This window comes from Nesoenas mayeri (assembly GCF_963082525.1).
Source record: "Nesoenas mayeri genome assembly, chromosome: 1".
In the NCBI taxonomy this organism is placed as follows: domain Eukaryota; kingdom Metazoa; phylum Chordata; class Aves; order Columbiformes; family Columbidae; genus Nesoenas; species Nesoenas mayeri.
Genome location: NC_137541.1, coordinates 182,532,036 through 182,547,436, shown reverse-complemented (window position 1 = coordinate 182,547,436; position 15,401 = coordinate 182,532,036). Strand labels below are relative to the sequence as shown.

Genomic DNA, 15,401 nt, shown 5'->3' with positions numbered 1-15,401 from the left:
TACCTGCAGTAACCGCATGACTTGCTTCAGCAGCACAAACAGTTTCCCCTTTTTCCTACCTGCATCACTTCGTCAACATCAAACGTGCAGTTTGAGGAAGGGACTATGGGTTTTGCTTGGGAAACACCCAGCACAGCATAAGCCACACTGATGGCATTGTTGTTGTACAAATAGAAGCGAGAGTTCTGGACCAGCTGCTTTAGCATTCACTTCATTTTCAAGAGATATAATCCAAAAGGCCAAGCCTCTTTAGGCAGCTCCAAGCACCTTGGAAGTAGTGGTCACACATTGCTGCCCCACACCAGTCAGATCGAAGCTGAATTCCACAAGAAATAACATTTTTCCTTAGGTCAGTTCATTCAAATGACATTGTCAAAATCAGAGGTGAAGGGAAGCTTCATGCTGATGTTACAGGGAACAAACCACAAACCTCTGCTTGATGTGCTTCTGCAATACTAAGGCCTAGAGGAACAGGATGTGCTAATGAGAAACTACAGGTAGATGAGTCTGTCAGTAACCAGGCAACATGAACAGCTATCAAATACAATATTTGTGATTTCTGCCACCAGTTCCCAAGTTTTCTCCTAGTAAAAGCCACCTAGTTAAAATATGTTCTTGGATTAGTTGTGGTTTCTTTCCCCTAATAAAATTGCCATCAAAGAGACTGTTTGTCAGTAAAGAAAATACAAATTTACTTTTATTGTAACCATAAAGAGGCATTACTTCAACAATTAGCTGTACATTCAGCACTCAGGTATACATCTGTGCCAAATAAAGTCAATTCTCTTACTGCTAAAAAAGAACACTTCTTCTCAGCAACATACTGCCTGTGCTTACAGAATGTTTATTGTCTCTCTATTACATTTATCTTGACAGACAAGCCTCAGGATACAGAATAAAGCTTTACTCTTGGACCAAAATAGGAGGCAACATTTTTATTTAAAAAAATTAAAAACAGCAAGTTTCTAGTCAGATAATATAAAGCATCTTAAATTAATCTTTTGAAAGTATTTACACTATTTGTAAACGTAAATATCTGAAACTGTACATGTTTAAACAAACGTTCGTTTAGCAAACAGGCTGTATAAACTGATTGCTCTTCTCGTCTTTCAACCAGCTGTCCAAGAGCTGTCTGGGAACTCTAAGAGAGAAAAAGATTCCAAGCACAAGAGTGACTATTGCAACAGTTCATCCTTCACGTCTTTTCTGTACAATGTCTGCATTAAGTCAGTCATAGCTCTGTACAGCGACCATGCAGCCCTCCTGTAAAACTTTATAAAAAACAAATATACATATATTACAATGCACTGGGCATTATTTTACAGCCTGTATTTCTACATAAGTAAAAAGAAAGGGCAAGTTGTCTTCTTTGTTAGTTCCTTTAGTTAATTCTTAGGGAGTCATGTAAGGTCCTATGAGTACCATTTACGTACCTCAGCACCACTGCTGCAACACTTCTTGTGCTAGTTTTAAATCCTACCACCTCAGTCTCCAACCACGTCATTTATAATGGGAAAGTTATGAGATCAGAACACCACCGATATGCACAGAAATTTCTACATTTCCCAAACTACAAAACAGGATTTATAAATAAGTTAAAAATCTGCTATATAAGTCACTACACTCTCCTTTTGCAGTGCTGCACAATAAAGGCTTCCAGCACTGAGACACTCTGCAGCTGCTTGTAGTGTTTCATTCCATGAATGGCCAAGTGTTCAGCATTCAGCTGTCCGAAATAATGACCAATTAATGTATCCTGAACACCGTGCATTGTTGACCCGTTACCAAGCACCTATCCCGTTTACAATGCTGATCTGACAGGCTGGCACATTCAATTTCTGGCATCCCCCTACACCCTTATTAGCACTTACCACCAGAGCACAAGTGCTGTACAAGTCCCAGTCCTCACTTTAAACAGTTTGATCTTGGGTAAGGCCAAAAAACAACTCTAACCTAAAAGTAAGTACCTGAGAATCTCAATGCTAAGTTTTGCAGTAAAGCATCTGAAAATATGCAGTTCCCTCGGAAAGAAGAGAAATTATATTGCACAGCTTTCCATGGCAAATCTCAAAAAAACGAGATTTTTTTTTACATGAAGGAAGGTTAAAGCATGAAACTTCAGGTCAGATCTTACAGCTCCCAGTCAGAACAGTGTAAGAAAACCAGCAAATCCAGTGTTTCAAAAAATGCTTCACATGAGGGAAACAAAGTTTTCCCAACTAAGAGTATCTGTGATGGAATACCAGGATTTTCAGGGGAGTTAAGGAAAAACTGGAGCATTGTCATACCAACATCAAATTGTCACACCAATGTGCTTATCTCCAAGCATTGCAAATACCTATTACTGCTCCCATTTGATTCCCTGTGCTTTATTTCCAGCATGACTTTGACAGTGTGGCTTTTCTCTGCATACATCAGCTTACTGAAGGAAAACAAGAAAGGTTTTCACATTAAAAAAAACCCCACAACTCTGCAAACATCTGGAGAAGGCAGTAACTGAGCTTCTATAAGAGTGATCAGAAAAGGGTATTTTGTTTTGTTTTCTTTCCCCCCACTTCTCAAACTGATGAGTAGAAAGACCTTTAACAAATCAATAAAACTTGCTTTTTTTTGTTTGATTGTTTGGGTTTTTTTTTCCTAGAAGAGGGTTAAGCAGTCTGGAGAGTTTTGCTGCAGACTGGACTGCACAGTGGGATCCCTCGTTTACTTCAAACAAATGTCTTCACATTCCCTTCACAGCCTGGCATTCAGCTGAAGCTTATTTCAAGCAGCCTCGCTGTTGGGCTATTTGGACATCGATAAAAGTAAGTTGACCTGAGAGACAAAAGGAAAGCCTACATTAGACAGAGCAGCTAAGTTTCAGAACTGATATTTAAACCTTTAAACAGGATTCCTAGGAACCACATAAAGTCTTAGATGAGTTAGGAGAAGACAGCTACAAAACAACTGGCCAAAATTTCCAGTCAAATGCCTATTCACAGGCTTTTGAAAACATGATTTTTGACCATGCAGGCTAGTCATTTCAACAGTCACAACCTACTGCGTCCAAGTTTTTTAAATTACTTCATGCATTGTCAAGGACTTAAAAAAAAATAAGCTCACTGGCAAAAAAAACGTTAACATTAATCTTAGATATATGAAAGACATTTGGGACCCTTTGCAATACTTATTTCCCACAGATTACAATATGGATCCCCATATACTTCAGTTTGTAGAAGTGATCCTAAGGACTAACAGACAAACAACTAAAGGAAGCCATCTCCTCCAGGATAACCCCACCTCCTTTCATGGCAAAGCTCCCACTCTGTGCTCCAGGATGGTTATCACACATCCCTGTGGCCACATTCACTGCAGGAAATGTCCTCTAATCCGCAAACTAGATTATCTGTTCATATATTGGCATCCTGGGATAATCATGATTCTATCCACATTCCCTGGGCCACTAATGTCAAAGCCAGATTTTTAAAAACCTGCTTGGTTTCTGTCACAGCATCCTAATACAGAGAACTCTTAACCCAAATCATCTCTGAGACTAAAGACCTTATTATGTAGGGTTACATTTCCATAAACATCTGCACATTTTACCAATGCAATTGCCTTCAAATGAACCCTTGTAATTCTTTTTTCATGCTTCCTAAATGTAAAAGTCGCTTCTTTTTGTATTTGTCAAAAGCAGGACTGCCTTCACACACACAGGCTTTTAAAAAGCATATTCACTAGCTTTGATATCTCTCTGAAAAGACAATGCCCAGAAATGGCAAAGCTCTGCCATGATGTTGTACAACTCAATCCCCAGCAACATCAATCACCACCTTCAGTTTAAAAACTCCATTGGATATTCATTAAAAAACAAAAACCAGCAAACGTTTCATCTGAGAGCTAGGGTTCAGATAAAGCCCTGAGTTTAATCATTCAGGATTAAGGGGGTAATAAATAAATACAGATTCTGAACACTGAAAATACTAAAAATGAAAAATTAATGTTTAAAAGAGCCAGTCACACAAAAGAGCAACTGATAAAACAAGGAGCTTCAACATATACCTGTTCCATTGAAGGACAAGCAATGATCTGGAGATCTTCATCACTAAATTCTTCCTTTAACAAAGTATGGAGTTTCTGGAACATTTGCTGAATGTTATTCTTTTAAAGGAAAGAAGGAAAAACTCAGTATTAAAAAAGACAACACGCATCTCAAACATGAACCAGAATAGCTACTGATGTGACCAAGTCGGGAGAAGCAGTTGAGCTTTAAGAGCTTTTCTTCTAAAACAAGCCCCAAAACAGCCACAAGGAATCCAGCTGTGAGCTGAAAACTTCTGCTGAGATGTGCTAAGCTGAAACACTAAGTCCCACAGACTTGATCTGGAAGTTTAAAACTCAAGCTTGGTTCTCTCTGGTGGGTTTACAGTGGGTCTCCCATCAAAACTGTATCATCCTCTCTGCCTCCAGTGCTTCTGTTCATGTGTAACCAACCAAGCTGTACTGGTTCTGGCTGAGACAGAGCTAATTTCCTTTTTAGTAGCTCATGAAGTGCCAAGTGGAAGATGTTCAGAATGAACAGAACCAGTCCGTTCCCCATAATATGTGTGTGTTATGTAGGCTGAGTACAATGGAGAGCAGGACAGTTTTGGTTTTGGTTTTTTGGTTTCTTTTGGGGTTGTCTGGGTTTTTGTTAAGTTAAACATATCATTATAAAACATATTATTCGATTGCTTTTTAAATTATTTTTATTTCATGGGTCTTTCCAATAAGTTTGTCAGATCAGAGACACCACAGTGATTGTAACAGTCTGTTCATTGTTACATGTGTGTGATATTTGTCACGTTTACTGGCTGGACTGGTAGCCTAGAATAATTCTACAGATATACAGATAAATGTATGTATGTCTGTATATACACACTTAAAAATATATGCATACATACATTTATATAGATATATTATACCTATATCCATACACACACAGAAATACAAGGTGAGTGGTCCCACAAAACGTGTTTAAAGTCATTAACTAAATGAAGGCCAAACACGTACAGGAAAACATGTAGAAGTACATCTAGTGATACTCACCCTGACCGGCTTAAACAAAATTAACTCTGTATCTTTATTGGACAAATATAACGACATGCTTCGTAACGTTGATGGCAGCTTTGTTTTTATCGTCTTATAAGTGGAAGAGACGAGATCGTTGATCTTTGCTGAAAGTAAAAGAAAACATGCTTACTAGGCTAAAATGGCATTCTGCTGGATGAAATCCACACTCCAGGATTATCCCCTCGACTTTACTGGGTCTGGTCATACCCACAGGGCTGTGTAGAAGGGAAAGAGCGGGTGACCGGGCTGTGCGGCATCCACCCATCATCACAACACGCCAGACAAGGCTTTTCTTTTGGGACCCACTCGAGAAAGCAGCCCCTCTTTCCCTGCAGAAAATGCACCCAACTCATTTCTGCAAGCAACGCCTGCCTGAGGTTCCTGAAGTTGCAGCCTTCCAACAGCAATAAAGTTCTATATAAGCTTCTTCCTAGAAAACTAGCCTGGAAAGAAACTGCTGGGGAATGAACAGTGCTAGTAAAGAGAACAGTGTAGCACAAATCCTCCTTAGTGATCACAACCCATGTCTGTAAGAAGACAGGATGCACAGCCATCTGGGTTTTGAATCAACCAGATAGGAATCCTCTCTCAGACAAGACCACCTTTCTTTATTGGTAAGTATTTTAATGGTTTTATAAGATCTTTGCTTAAAGGGCAGGGGCAAAATCCATTCAAAGCTTTAAATTACAGAAGTTAAAATACTATGTTACATTTTTTTCTTCACCTATTCCTGCTTTGCAAACAAATGACTCCAAGAAACATCAGAAGCTATGCTTAGATCTGCCTCTACACACATAATAATCGCCAAACAAACATTAAAAATACTCCTGAAGAGGCAGCAGATTTTAAGTGGAAGCTCATGTTAGCCCTTGAGAATGTCTGACCCATGGAGCAGCACTGAATTATGAATGAACGTTTGCATTTTAAGAACATGATGCAACAGAACATTCCAATGTATGAACTGGAATAATCAGATTTCTTGGTGTCGCCCAGAAGCACAACTTTGTAATGTGAAGAGCAAAACAACACAGGGAACATCTAAACTACTCCAAATGTTCCTAGGAAGCATTCACATTTGAATTTTTAAGAAGATGGAAACAAAGCTGGATTTCATTTTTGCATAGTGACAGGAAAACCAAAAAGGAAGTAAGTACCAAATGTACAGAAAATAAAAACTTCAATGCAGATTTATTTCTCCCTACAAAAGCAAAAGCTTTATCTTAATGTAATCAAATAATTCCTTGAGCACATTCTGTATGCAGTTGCGGAAATGCTGTTTTCATGCAAGAGCGGTCACAGCTTGAGAAGTGCTCGAGTCATTCAGCTACTGCACCAATTAAATGCATATTCTCAAGTCTGTCAGGTTTTGATTTAGAAGTATCTTAAGACATTTAAATTAGCACACAGGTGAAAAAGACAGACAGAATTTTCAAGAAAAAGGTGGACAGTTCTTAGGTACTTAGAATTTTTCCAAGTCAATCAGAGTCTCACCATCCAAAATTATCTGGCCAGCTTTTCAGATTCCTACATTTTATAAGTCAGGCACGTAGACAAATGACATTCCAAAATACTCGAGCCCCATATAACGCAGCTCATTTTGCTTTACCAAAAATGGTGAAGGGAAAGGGTCTTTTTCTCCATTTGATACGAAGTTTCCAGAAGGAGTCGCAAAGTGATAAATGATCATGGCCCACAAGCATCTCAGAAGTAACATGAATACAAGACAAAGCAAATACCTGGTTGTGCCCAAGGCTGCTGTGAAAGGCTGTATTTGGGACCTCCTTGAGTGGCCATTGTTTTTAAAGCAGCCACCTAAAACAAGTACAATCAACAAAATTATGTTTCTTTCAGTTGAACTGACAACAAAGTGATCAAGTAATAATTGCACAGGTCTCTTAAATATTGCAGTGTACGGAATCTCCCCTGCTCTCTCTTCTATGCATTGACTTAGCAACACACAGGGGAAGCAGCCTGACAGAAATGCAGTTCAAAATTACAATTGTGATCACTTCTGAAAAGTAATATTCAAAATTAGATTAAATTTACAAATATGCTTAGACAGCTAAGGATGCAAAGAAACCTCAAAAGAGATTTATACTTAAGCAGGTCAGTCAAACTCCCCAGATTCCCAATGGATCATTGGGATCACTTGGATGATCTATCAATCTCAGTGGTTCCCCACATATATTTCAGACTTGCCACTGGCATCTCACCCCAACATGACAGCCATCAGTAAATGTAACACTGTAATCTCCTAAAGTCTCAAGACCCAGCAGCTGGGATATTTGTGAAGTCCATGCAATGCCGTAGCCTCAGTTTCTGAGATGTCATGCTGTAAAACCACCTATTCTCAATACACAAGGATCCACACCACACTCTTCATTTTCCAGAAGTAATAGATCCTGTTGAGTGGTTTTCTCAAGATGCCTAGAAATCCTGAGCTCTAGAGCAGGTTCCAGAAAAAAGTGCATTGTAACAAGACATCTTTTGGTTCCCATCCCCTATGATGCCTAATATTGCTGAGCAACTTTTATAAGGAACTTGTCACAAATGGGACATGGGAGTAAAGTTCTGCTCAGCCAGCACCTCACCAGTGTACAATGTGCTGAGGACAGAACTTCACAACTACAGTCTAAGACATCCCCTCAAGAACACACATGACCCAAGATCGTTTTTGAAGGCTTATAAATTCAGCCATGGTAGGAGTTTTCCCACAAACAGAAAAGCTCCTGCCAACTTTCACAACGTGTTTCGACTCAATGAAACATTAAAGCTTCTTCATTGAAGACCATACTATGTCATGTTTGTTTAATCCATTAATCTCAAAAATGCCTGGAAAATTGTTGCTGGAACTTAAAGGGAAGCACAACCTTATAATGGGAAATGTCATCATCTTCAGCTAATCAGACAGAACTAGCAACTGCTCTTGTACCCAATTTAAATACTAATCCCCTTGTTTTACCAGTATTGGTTAGGGTAACAAACATACAACATGTTTGTACCTTTGTTGTGAACTCCTCCAGCTGTTCTATGAACTGTTTGGTTTGCTGCTGAATAAACTGCTCACAAGCCGACTTCAGATGACGATCTACATCTTTCTTAGAGTCGATATAATGTTCTCTGATTTCTGGAGTACCCTTGAACAGAAGACAAGAAGTCTCTCCTTTTTATTTGCCAGAGATCACCACCCACTGAAATGACCAAATTTTGCTTTATGAAGTAAGAGCCCATATTACCTCCAGTAAGAACTGTATCAAGGCGTTGTTGCTGTTTAGTCTAAAAAATCTTGAAACTGTCTTAGGGTTCAGGATCTTAAATGCTGCATCTGCGAATGAGAAAGTCACTCACGCTGTAAGTCAATGGGATTCAGCTCCATGAATTAAGAACATTAATCACCAATTTAGCCATAAAAAATGGCCTAGCATGATTAGGAATATAACATTAATGATTCCACTGCTGCTGGGTGTAGATGCACAAGTGCACAAGCACAGAAACACGCAAGGCTTGATACACCATTTTTCAGTTGGTAAACCTGAATCTGAGAGTTGCACGGTCTAAATAGATAAATACATTACATCAACCCACCAAATGACTGATCCCAGCTGCAGTGCTATCAGCACAAAAATTGTGTGAGCTCTGTTCCTTTCGTAACTGTATCTGCAAATGAGAGACTTCTACATAGGCTATTTAATTAAGCAGCTAAAGACCCATGTTGCCTGGGAAAATCAAGTACATTTGAATGAAATAACTTAGAACTGTCACTCTTTTCCTCTGTGCTTAATTATTTCAGTTAGGATTAAACAACAAAACACAAAGGTTGAGATAAGCTCATGTTTACGGTCTCTCTAGAAGTCCCAAGAAGTTGCAATGATGCCTGCAATTAACACACAATACTTAAATTATTCCTATAGCATTAAGGGGATGTTGTCAACCTGAAATCTAGTCAGATTAGGGAAAAATAAAATCATCACCACAGTTTCAGTACGGCTTGTTGCCCCAATGTCATTCACTTATCATCCTACACACCCATCTGCTTTTTTTCATTTCGAAACTAACTCTGCACCCCTCTTGCTGTATAAAACAATGGAAGGGAAACAAGACGTAGGAGTTACAGAAGTGCTGTCAAAGGCATTAAACAAAGATGAAATACCAGGTACGTGGGCATGTAAGCTTCACACTGAACTAAGAACCTGCACTCTGTTGAAGTCAGAGGAGACTGCAGAGAAAGTTTCATTTTGTTCTCTGAATTATTTCCCAGAAACTTCACTGATTCCCAAAAAGAGCCCAAGCTCTTGATGAGAAGCCTATGAGCTAGTCAGTGTGAAAGTCACTTCTTCCTACTGTATACTTCAGTTACTTAGTACTATACTACTTTAAAAAAAATATGAGCGGAAGCATGACTTTTAACATTAAGTAGTGTCCTTTTGTCTATAAATCCCAAATCAAATCTTAAATCTATGTGTGATTGTCTAGAACACAGTAAAACTCATATTAACCCCGATATTTCTCTTCTGCAACTCATCCCAATTAGAAAAGCCCCACTGACCTATGCTACACTATGTTAAGAATTAAGCAGAATGTCCATCTTTTCAACACAACCGCCACCACCCAATATAAAGAAAGTGTTTTGCGTTACTTACCACTACCACCTGCAAAGCACTGGCTGGCACAAAAATTTATTCCATTAAATGAAGATGGAGAACAAAGTTGTGTGTCAGCCAGGACAAGACACCAAAAGGATGTATTTGCCCTTTAACCTCCAGTCAACTAGAAACTACTCAACAGGTAGGAGGTTTCCTTGATGTTCAAATGCAAGAGGTGAAACGGTTAGTGTAAGAACTGCTTGCTTCAGAGTTAAAACAGCAACTTATTAGATGGCAGGAAAGAAAAGTTATTTCTTCAGCTTTCTTTTCTGGAAGGGAATAAGAGAAACTCGACATGCTTCAAATTATTTTTTCCCATTATCTTTATAAACCTGACAAGTGTATGACTGTTCACTTTTGTATGGAGAGGGGGTTTTCTGCATTTTTACAAAGGTACCATAGTACAATTTTAAAAATCATGACCATGGCCACTACTCTCCATTTTCCCTTCTTACAACAGACATGCCTGCCACATAAAACTACTCAATGACACTGCTTATTGAACCTGCAACATAAAAAAATCCTTTCCTAAATAAAATCTCACAGTAAGGTCTGGAAAATCTTAATTTGTTCTAGGCAAGTCAACTATGTATTTTCAAATTCACCTGCTAAACAGCAGTAACAGAAGATATTCCTTTAAAGGGTCAGAAAAGGGGAAAGATCTCCATGCATCAGAAATGTAGACTACGTAGCTGTTCTTAAAAAGGGACTGGATAAATAAGTAAGGTCAGCAGCAAAAAGCAGTCAAACACATTTCATAGAAAAATAAAGAATGTGTTAAGATACATCTTGAATCGTGCTTAATAAGAGAATGGTTTGGGGTTTTTTCAGAGAAGATAAGAGCAAAGCGAAAGATTAGGACAAGCGTACAGATCATTGCAAATGAACATAAAATAAACCCAGAACTTTTGCTGGCACATTAAGGGAGGACAATGTCCTTCCATTCTGTAGCCAGCAACTGTTTAGTACCTCTAGTTTTCTTAAGGTCCAGGGAAATTTCCTTAATGGTGAAATCAGTGTGGAAAGGAGCAATTTGTTCACGAAGAATCAAAAGGTGTTTTATTAAGAAAAGCTGTCCATCAACCTGGGTCTACAGCACAAGAGAGAGAACATGCATTACATGAAAAAAAACAATTAATGGAAGAGCAAAGTTTCAATACCTCCACTTCTACTAGTTACTTCCTTTAACAAAATTAATACTATAATTAATACTATATACTATATTAATACTATAATACTAAAATAATAATATTACTAACAAGCTTTTTTTCTGTTAGTCTGTACTGCTGTTAACTACACTCTGGGATCAACAAATACCACATCTGTACTGTTCCCAACATATTGCACTACAGAAGTAGACCTTATTCACATTTCTTAGATGAATTAGATTGCACAGCTATATTACTAAATGTCCACATTAGGTACAGGTATCCATTATTTGAAAGATACAAATGCATTCTTCATAAGAGCCAGGAATCATTTAACATAATTCATATATTTTAAAGTTGAAAAACATGATGTTCTAAAGGGTTTTTTAATCATGATGCTGATTAAAAAGAAGTCAGACAGATAATTAAGGTGTTTACAGAAACATTTGCTGTGCTATTGCGCAAAGGTCTTACGAGGCATTTTGCTCATATCATTAAATGAAAAGTTTAGTTAATTTCTAAACAGTACAGTACAGATACAAAGAATAAAACAAGGCCAAGTTCACACTACTGTCAGTTTTGAACTGCTGCTTATTTCAGCTGTGTGCTTTATACCACATGCTGCTTTTACTCTTAGAAGTTCATGGCTCATTGAGGTAAATGGAGGAGGACTCAAGAATTCAAATTTGCTTTTGCAAGCTGGAACTTGCCTTGATATAATGTTACATAAAACAGTAAAGAAAAGATTAGACTTAAATCTGCAGTTTTAACATACAGAAATGTTTGCCCAAGATAAGTGGTGGAAGAGTTTCTTTGAGTTTGTTTCTTTTTGGTTTTTTTTGTTGTGTGGTTGTTTGTTTTTTTTTCAGACTTCTATGCATGATTTCACCAGATAGTGTCAAATTAACATGAATCAAGAACAAAGTGATGCAGATTCTAGTCCAGGCCTAACCTATCTAGGGCTCGCTGCAGGATCACTTTCGTTCTCTGCAATACTTCGAGCTCAAGCTTGAAGGAAAATCAGTTTGCATTTCTTTTTAAAGATAGCACATTAACAGATATTTTTCAAAGGACGCTCAAAATAAATACTTCAAAACAGTTCTTCATTTCCCATAGCAACTAAAACTCTTTTCATTACTATTTACTGCTTACATAAATCCAACAATTTTAGCCTGCTAAGGCTTTCCTTCTATTTTGTTTTTTAATTCACTTCCTGGCTGTTAGGAAATAGCAAATTACTACAGAATTCGTATTCACGGAACTGTGACAGGAAAAAAAATGTCTCCTCCAACTACTGAAAGTAACACTTAAGGTTAAAACAGTGATGAAACTGCATCAAATTTTGAGCATCACATCAGATCTGAGCACAGTTCTGAGCAGAGAATGCTTAACAAATCAGTGAATTAAACCCAGTGAATTTAATACTCAAAAAGATTTCTGAAAACTCAAATAATGGAGGCAGAGGAAAGGAGGAAGAGTAACAATAAATGAAAAATACAGGGAGTAGAGGCTTCCAGCAGAATTTTCCTTTAGGTATCACTTTATTGAATTCACATGAGTTAGAGCAGCCTGTAAACACAATTGCTACAATTTGTGTTCCACCTTTTCAGATAGACTAGTATGTGAATCACTATCTTTGCTTTATAACACATTAACCGTAACTAAAACTAGCAAATCCATCAGGTCTCTGGGGGCAGAGCAACATGCTTTCACTGAGATTCCAATAGATTTCTGAACAACTGCTTCATGGCTTTTTCATATACAATAGGGGAGGGAAAAAAAGAAATCATACTCAAAGCACAGATTCTGACCTTGTTTTTGCTGATAGAATCAGCAGCTCCCAGCAGCGAGTGGATGCAGGCAGATAAAGCCTCTTGTGACAGTCCCTGAAACACGGCCCTCTGCAAGGATGAGGAAATCAGACAAAAAAAAGAGGTGTCAGCAAAGCTAAAGCAGAATTTCAGAGTTTCAGATTGTGAGGATGTGCTTACTGGCATACAAAACTGTAGATTAATAAGCTACAAACAGGTTGCCTAAGTGCAATCAGACAGGATGGAGCCTTCGTATAAGTTAGACTAGATACAGATCTACACTCAAGCACACACCATCCACCCCCAGCTCTGAATCTGCAGCCAGGTAGTGACACGGTCAGTGACACCAGATGCACCCACAGTTAATGGCACGGATGATGCTGACTGGGTAACCTGCCCAAACACTCCATGTGTCAGGGAAACCATTCCTGTCTGCAAGTCTTACTTGCAATAGATGTGAGATCATCCGAGTGAGCTTAACCTCAAGCAAACTCAAATTACCTCACATTTGTGCCAGGTTAGTTAACAACTGTGACAGCTGCCATGGCCCAGGTGACACCGAGAAACTCACCAAGCCGCAGCAACTAGCTCTGAGCTGGCTGTAAGAACACAGCTCACCTCCACCAGCACTCCAACATAGTACCTGACAGCGCTGACGGCTCCAAGACTTGCCTGTACCACCTCATTCATTTATTTTATCTACAGGGTGCAGGCACAGCATACCAGTTTCGCTAGAATACCTCGGTGAAAAAATAAATCAATCACTGGGCAGATAACACTACAAATGAGCCTTGCAAACAACGCAAAAATGACCTCTTCTCCAAAGGTCTAGCTGAAAACAAGGGCAAATATTCATTTATCTTTAATGAGATTGATATATTAAACAATAAAGTATTAATATTTTCCAGCTTCTTTTCAAGCAAATAGTATCTTGGTAGCAGTTTCACATAACACCTATCAAACATATATTGAAATGCATTAAATGTATCTAATAAAGATACAACATGTACAGAAAAAGCAAACACACTTGCATTACGTTTCTCAGAGACTTATTAGCCTTCTGTGCTACTAGGTGACTGTCAAAAATCAGATTCTAAAGGGTAAGTCTCACAATAGTTGTGCAGTAACCACCGCTTTTGTTTCTGTTACACACAAAGATTCCTACTGCATTAAACTTTGGAAATGTCTCCTCCATTTTGGAAAGTGAAAAGATGTGCCACAAAAAAGATTTTGAGAACAATTCCAAAATGTAGAAGTAGTAGAGTCACCATTTTTGAGAGCAGAAACATCACCTTGTCTAATGTAAGCAAAACACATAGCAAGAAACACATTCACCCAGTAATTTCGACAGTAAGATCATTCTATATAACCAACCCAGGACTTCCTATTCTTTCTTATCCTATTCACTCCTCAACTTTGGTGCAATAAGTATCTTGAGCTTCAGACAATAGCAGAAGCAATAAATGTACAAACCAGTGCTTTTTTTCTAATTCTACAAATACAAAATTGTCTTGGAAAAGATGACCTAAATTTGTCAGTTCACTTGTTTTACATAACGATAGCAGCACAAAGACTAAGAGATAACAGAGGCCAGTAATTGTCCATTCCTAATTTACATTAAATATTTTGACATTGTGCTACATACTTCATAACTTCACTTTAAAAAATTAGATGAAGAAATTTTTGCATACGTCTATACATCTGTAGAGTTTGGAGAGACACACTAGAGTCCTTCTGACCGTCGGATACCACATTCCGTGCAGGTCTGCTGGTGAAATCGTGGTCTGGTGCCTGGGATTAAGCGATTCTGCCGAACCTGTTTAAAGGTAAAATACGCTCATAACAAACTTGGCCATCTGTCCTTTCAACGGAGGAGAAGGACACTGCAATATCAACTGCACTTTACAGTGACTCCACAGTAATAAGACGTATTTTATTGCACCCAAACAGGTTAGGGTTTTGCTGGTTTGGGGTTTTGGTTTTTCCTTCTAAGCAGATCAGTATTAGATTTCTGATGTGTATAGAGCACATGGCTGTGAAAGACATGAATTCACTTTCAGTGATGGCCCAGCTCGACCTTTTTTAATGAGTTCTTTTTAAAGGCATGTCTCCAGTGACAGCCCCACACAATACGCTCAACAACCGAAATGATCAAACAATTACTGGAAAAAAGGTTAGTGATCATGGAACTACAGGAGAAGCTCAAAAAAACCCCCCAAAAAACCTCCACCCCATCAATTTTACCTCTTCAGGACATAATCCTACATGGGTTAAACAGCTGCAGAATGTGTAGGGTTTAAATATCATGTTAATAACGGCAAAAATAATGGCAAAAATAATGGCAAAACCAATTTTGTCATGAGGGGGTTGTAAACATAAAGCTGCCCTCCTGGATAACCTTTGTAATAATTTTGTACGCTCAAAATATATTTTCACAACACCTGACAGACAGAAGTCCTATATTGTTCACATTTTGTGCTTAAATCCTGGGAAACAGCTGATTTAATAGCATCAGAACTCTAATTCCAATTAGCGACCATTCAAAAGAGTGAAATTTTAAAATTTGTACCTAATGATGGAATAAGCACTTGTGAAATACTTATGTCATCAGTGTGGGAATCGTTGAAAATAATTTAGCAATATCTTTCTACCTTTTGCAACAGTAAATTTATTGTCACAGTAATTAGAAGGTCTGTAAGATCTCAGTT

The 15,401-nt window shown here is 38.2% G+C and overlaps 1 protein-coding gene across 3 annotated transcripts in view; it reads right to left on the bottom strand.

The window, feature by feature from the left end:
- Window positions 1–466: 466 nt before the first annotated feature.
- The window catches only part of COG3 (component of oligomeric golgi complex 3), a 32,479-nt gene continuing 17,544 nt past the window's right edge, over window positions 467–15,401 (bottom strand). Inside the window, exons 15-23 of one of the 3 annotated variants that reach the window (XM_080354238.1) lie at window positions 14,385–14,509; window positions 12,694–12,783; window positions 10,704–10,824; window positions 8,328–8,416; window positions 8,094–8,228; window positions 6,828–6,903; window positions 5,068–5,195; window positions 4,042–4,140; window positions 467–2,814 (exon numbers count right to left, since the gene is read on the bottom strand). In XM_080354238.1, coding sequence (XP_080210364.1) covers window positions 2,785–2,814; window positions 4,042–4,140; window positions 5,068–5,195; window positions 6,828–6,903; window positions 8,094–8,228; window positions 8,328–8,416; window positions 10,704–10,824; window positions 12,694–12,783; window positions 14,385–14,509 — 893 coding nt within the window. In that variant the 3' untranslated portion in view covers window positions 467–2,784. Of the gene's footprint in view, window positions 2,815–4,041; window positions 4,141–5,067; window positions 5,196–6,827; window positions 6,904–8,093; window positions 8,229–8,327; window positions 8,417–10,703; window positions 10,825–12,693; window positions 12,784–14,384; window positions 14,510–15,401 lie in introns of those variants that run through there. The other 2 variants (XR_013922889.1, XR_013922890.1) reach the window with 2 other exon arrangements.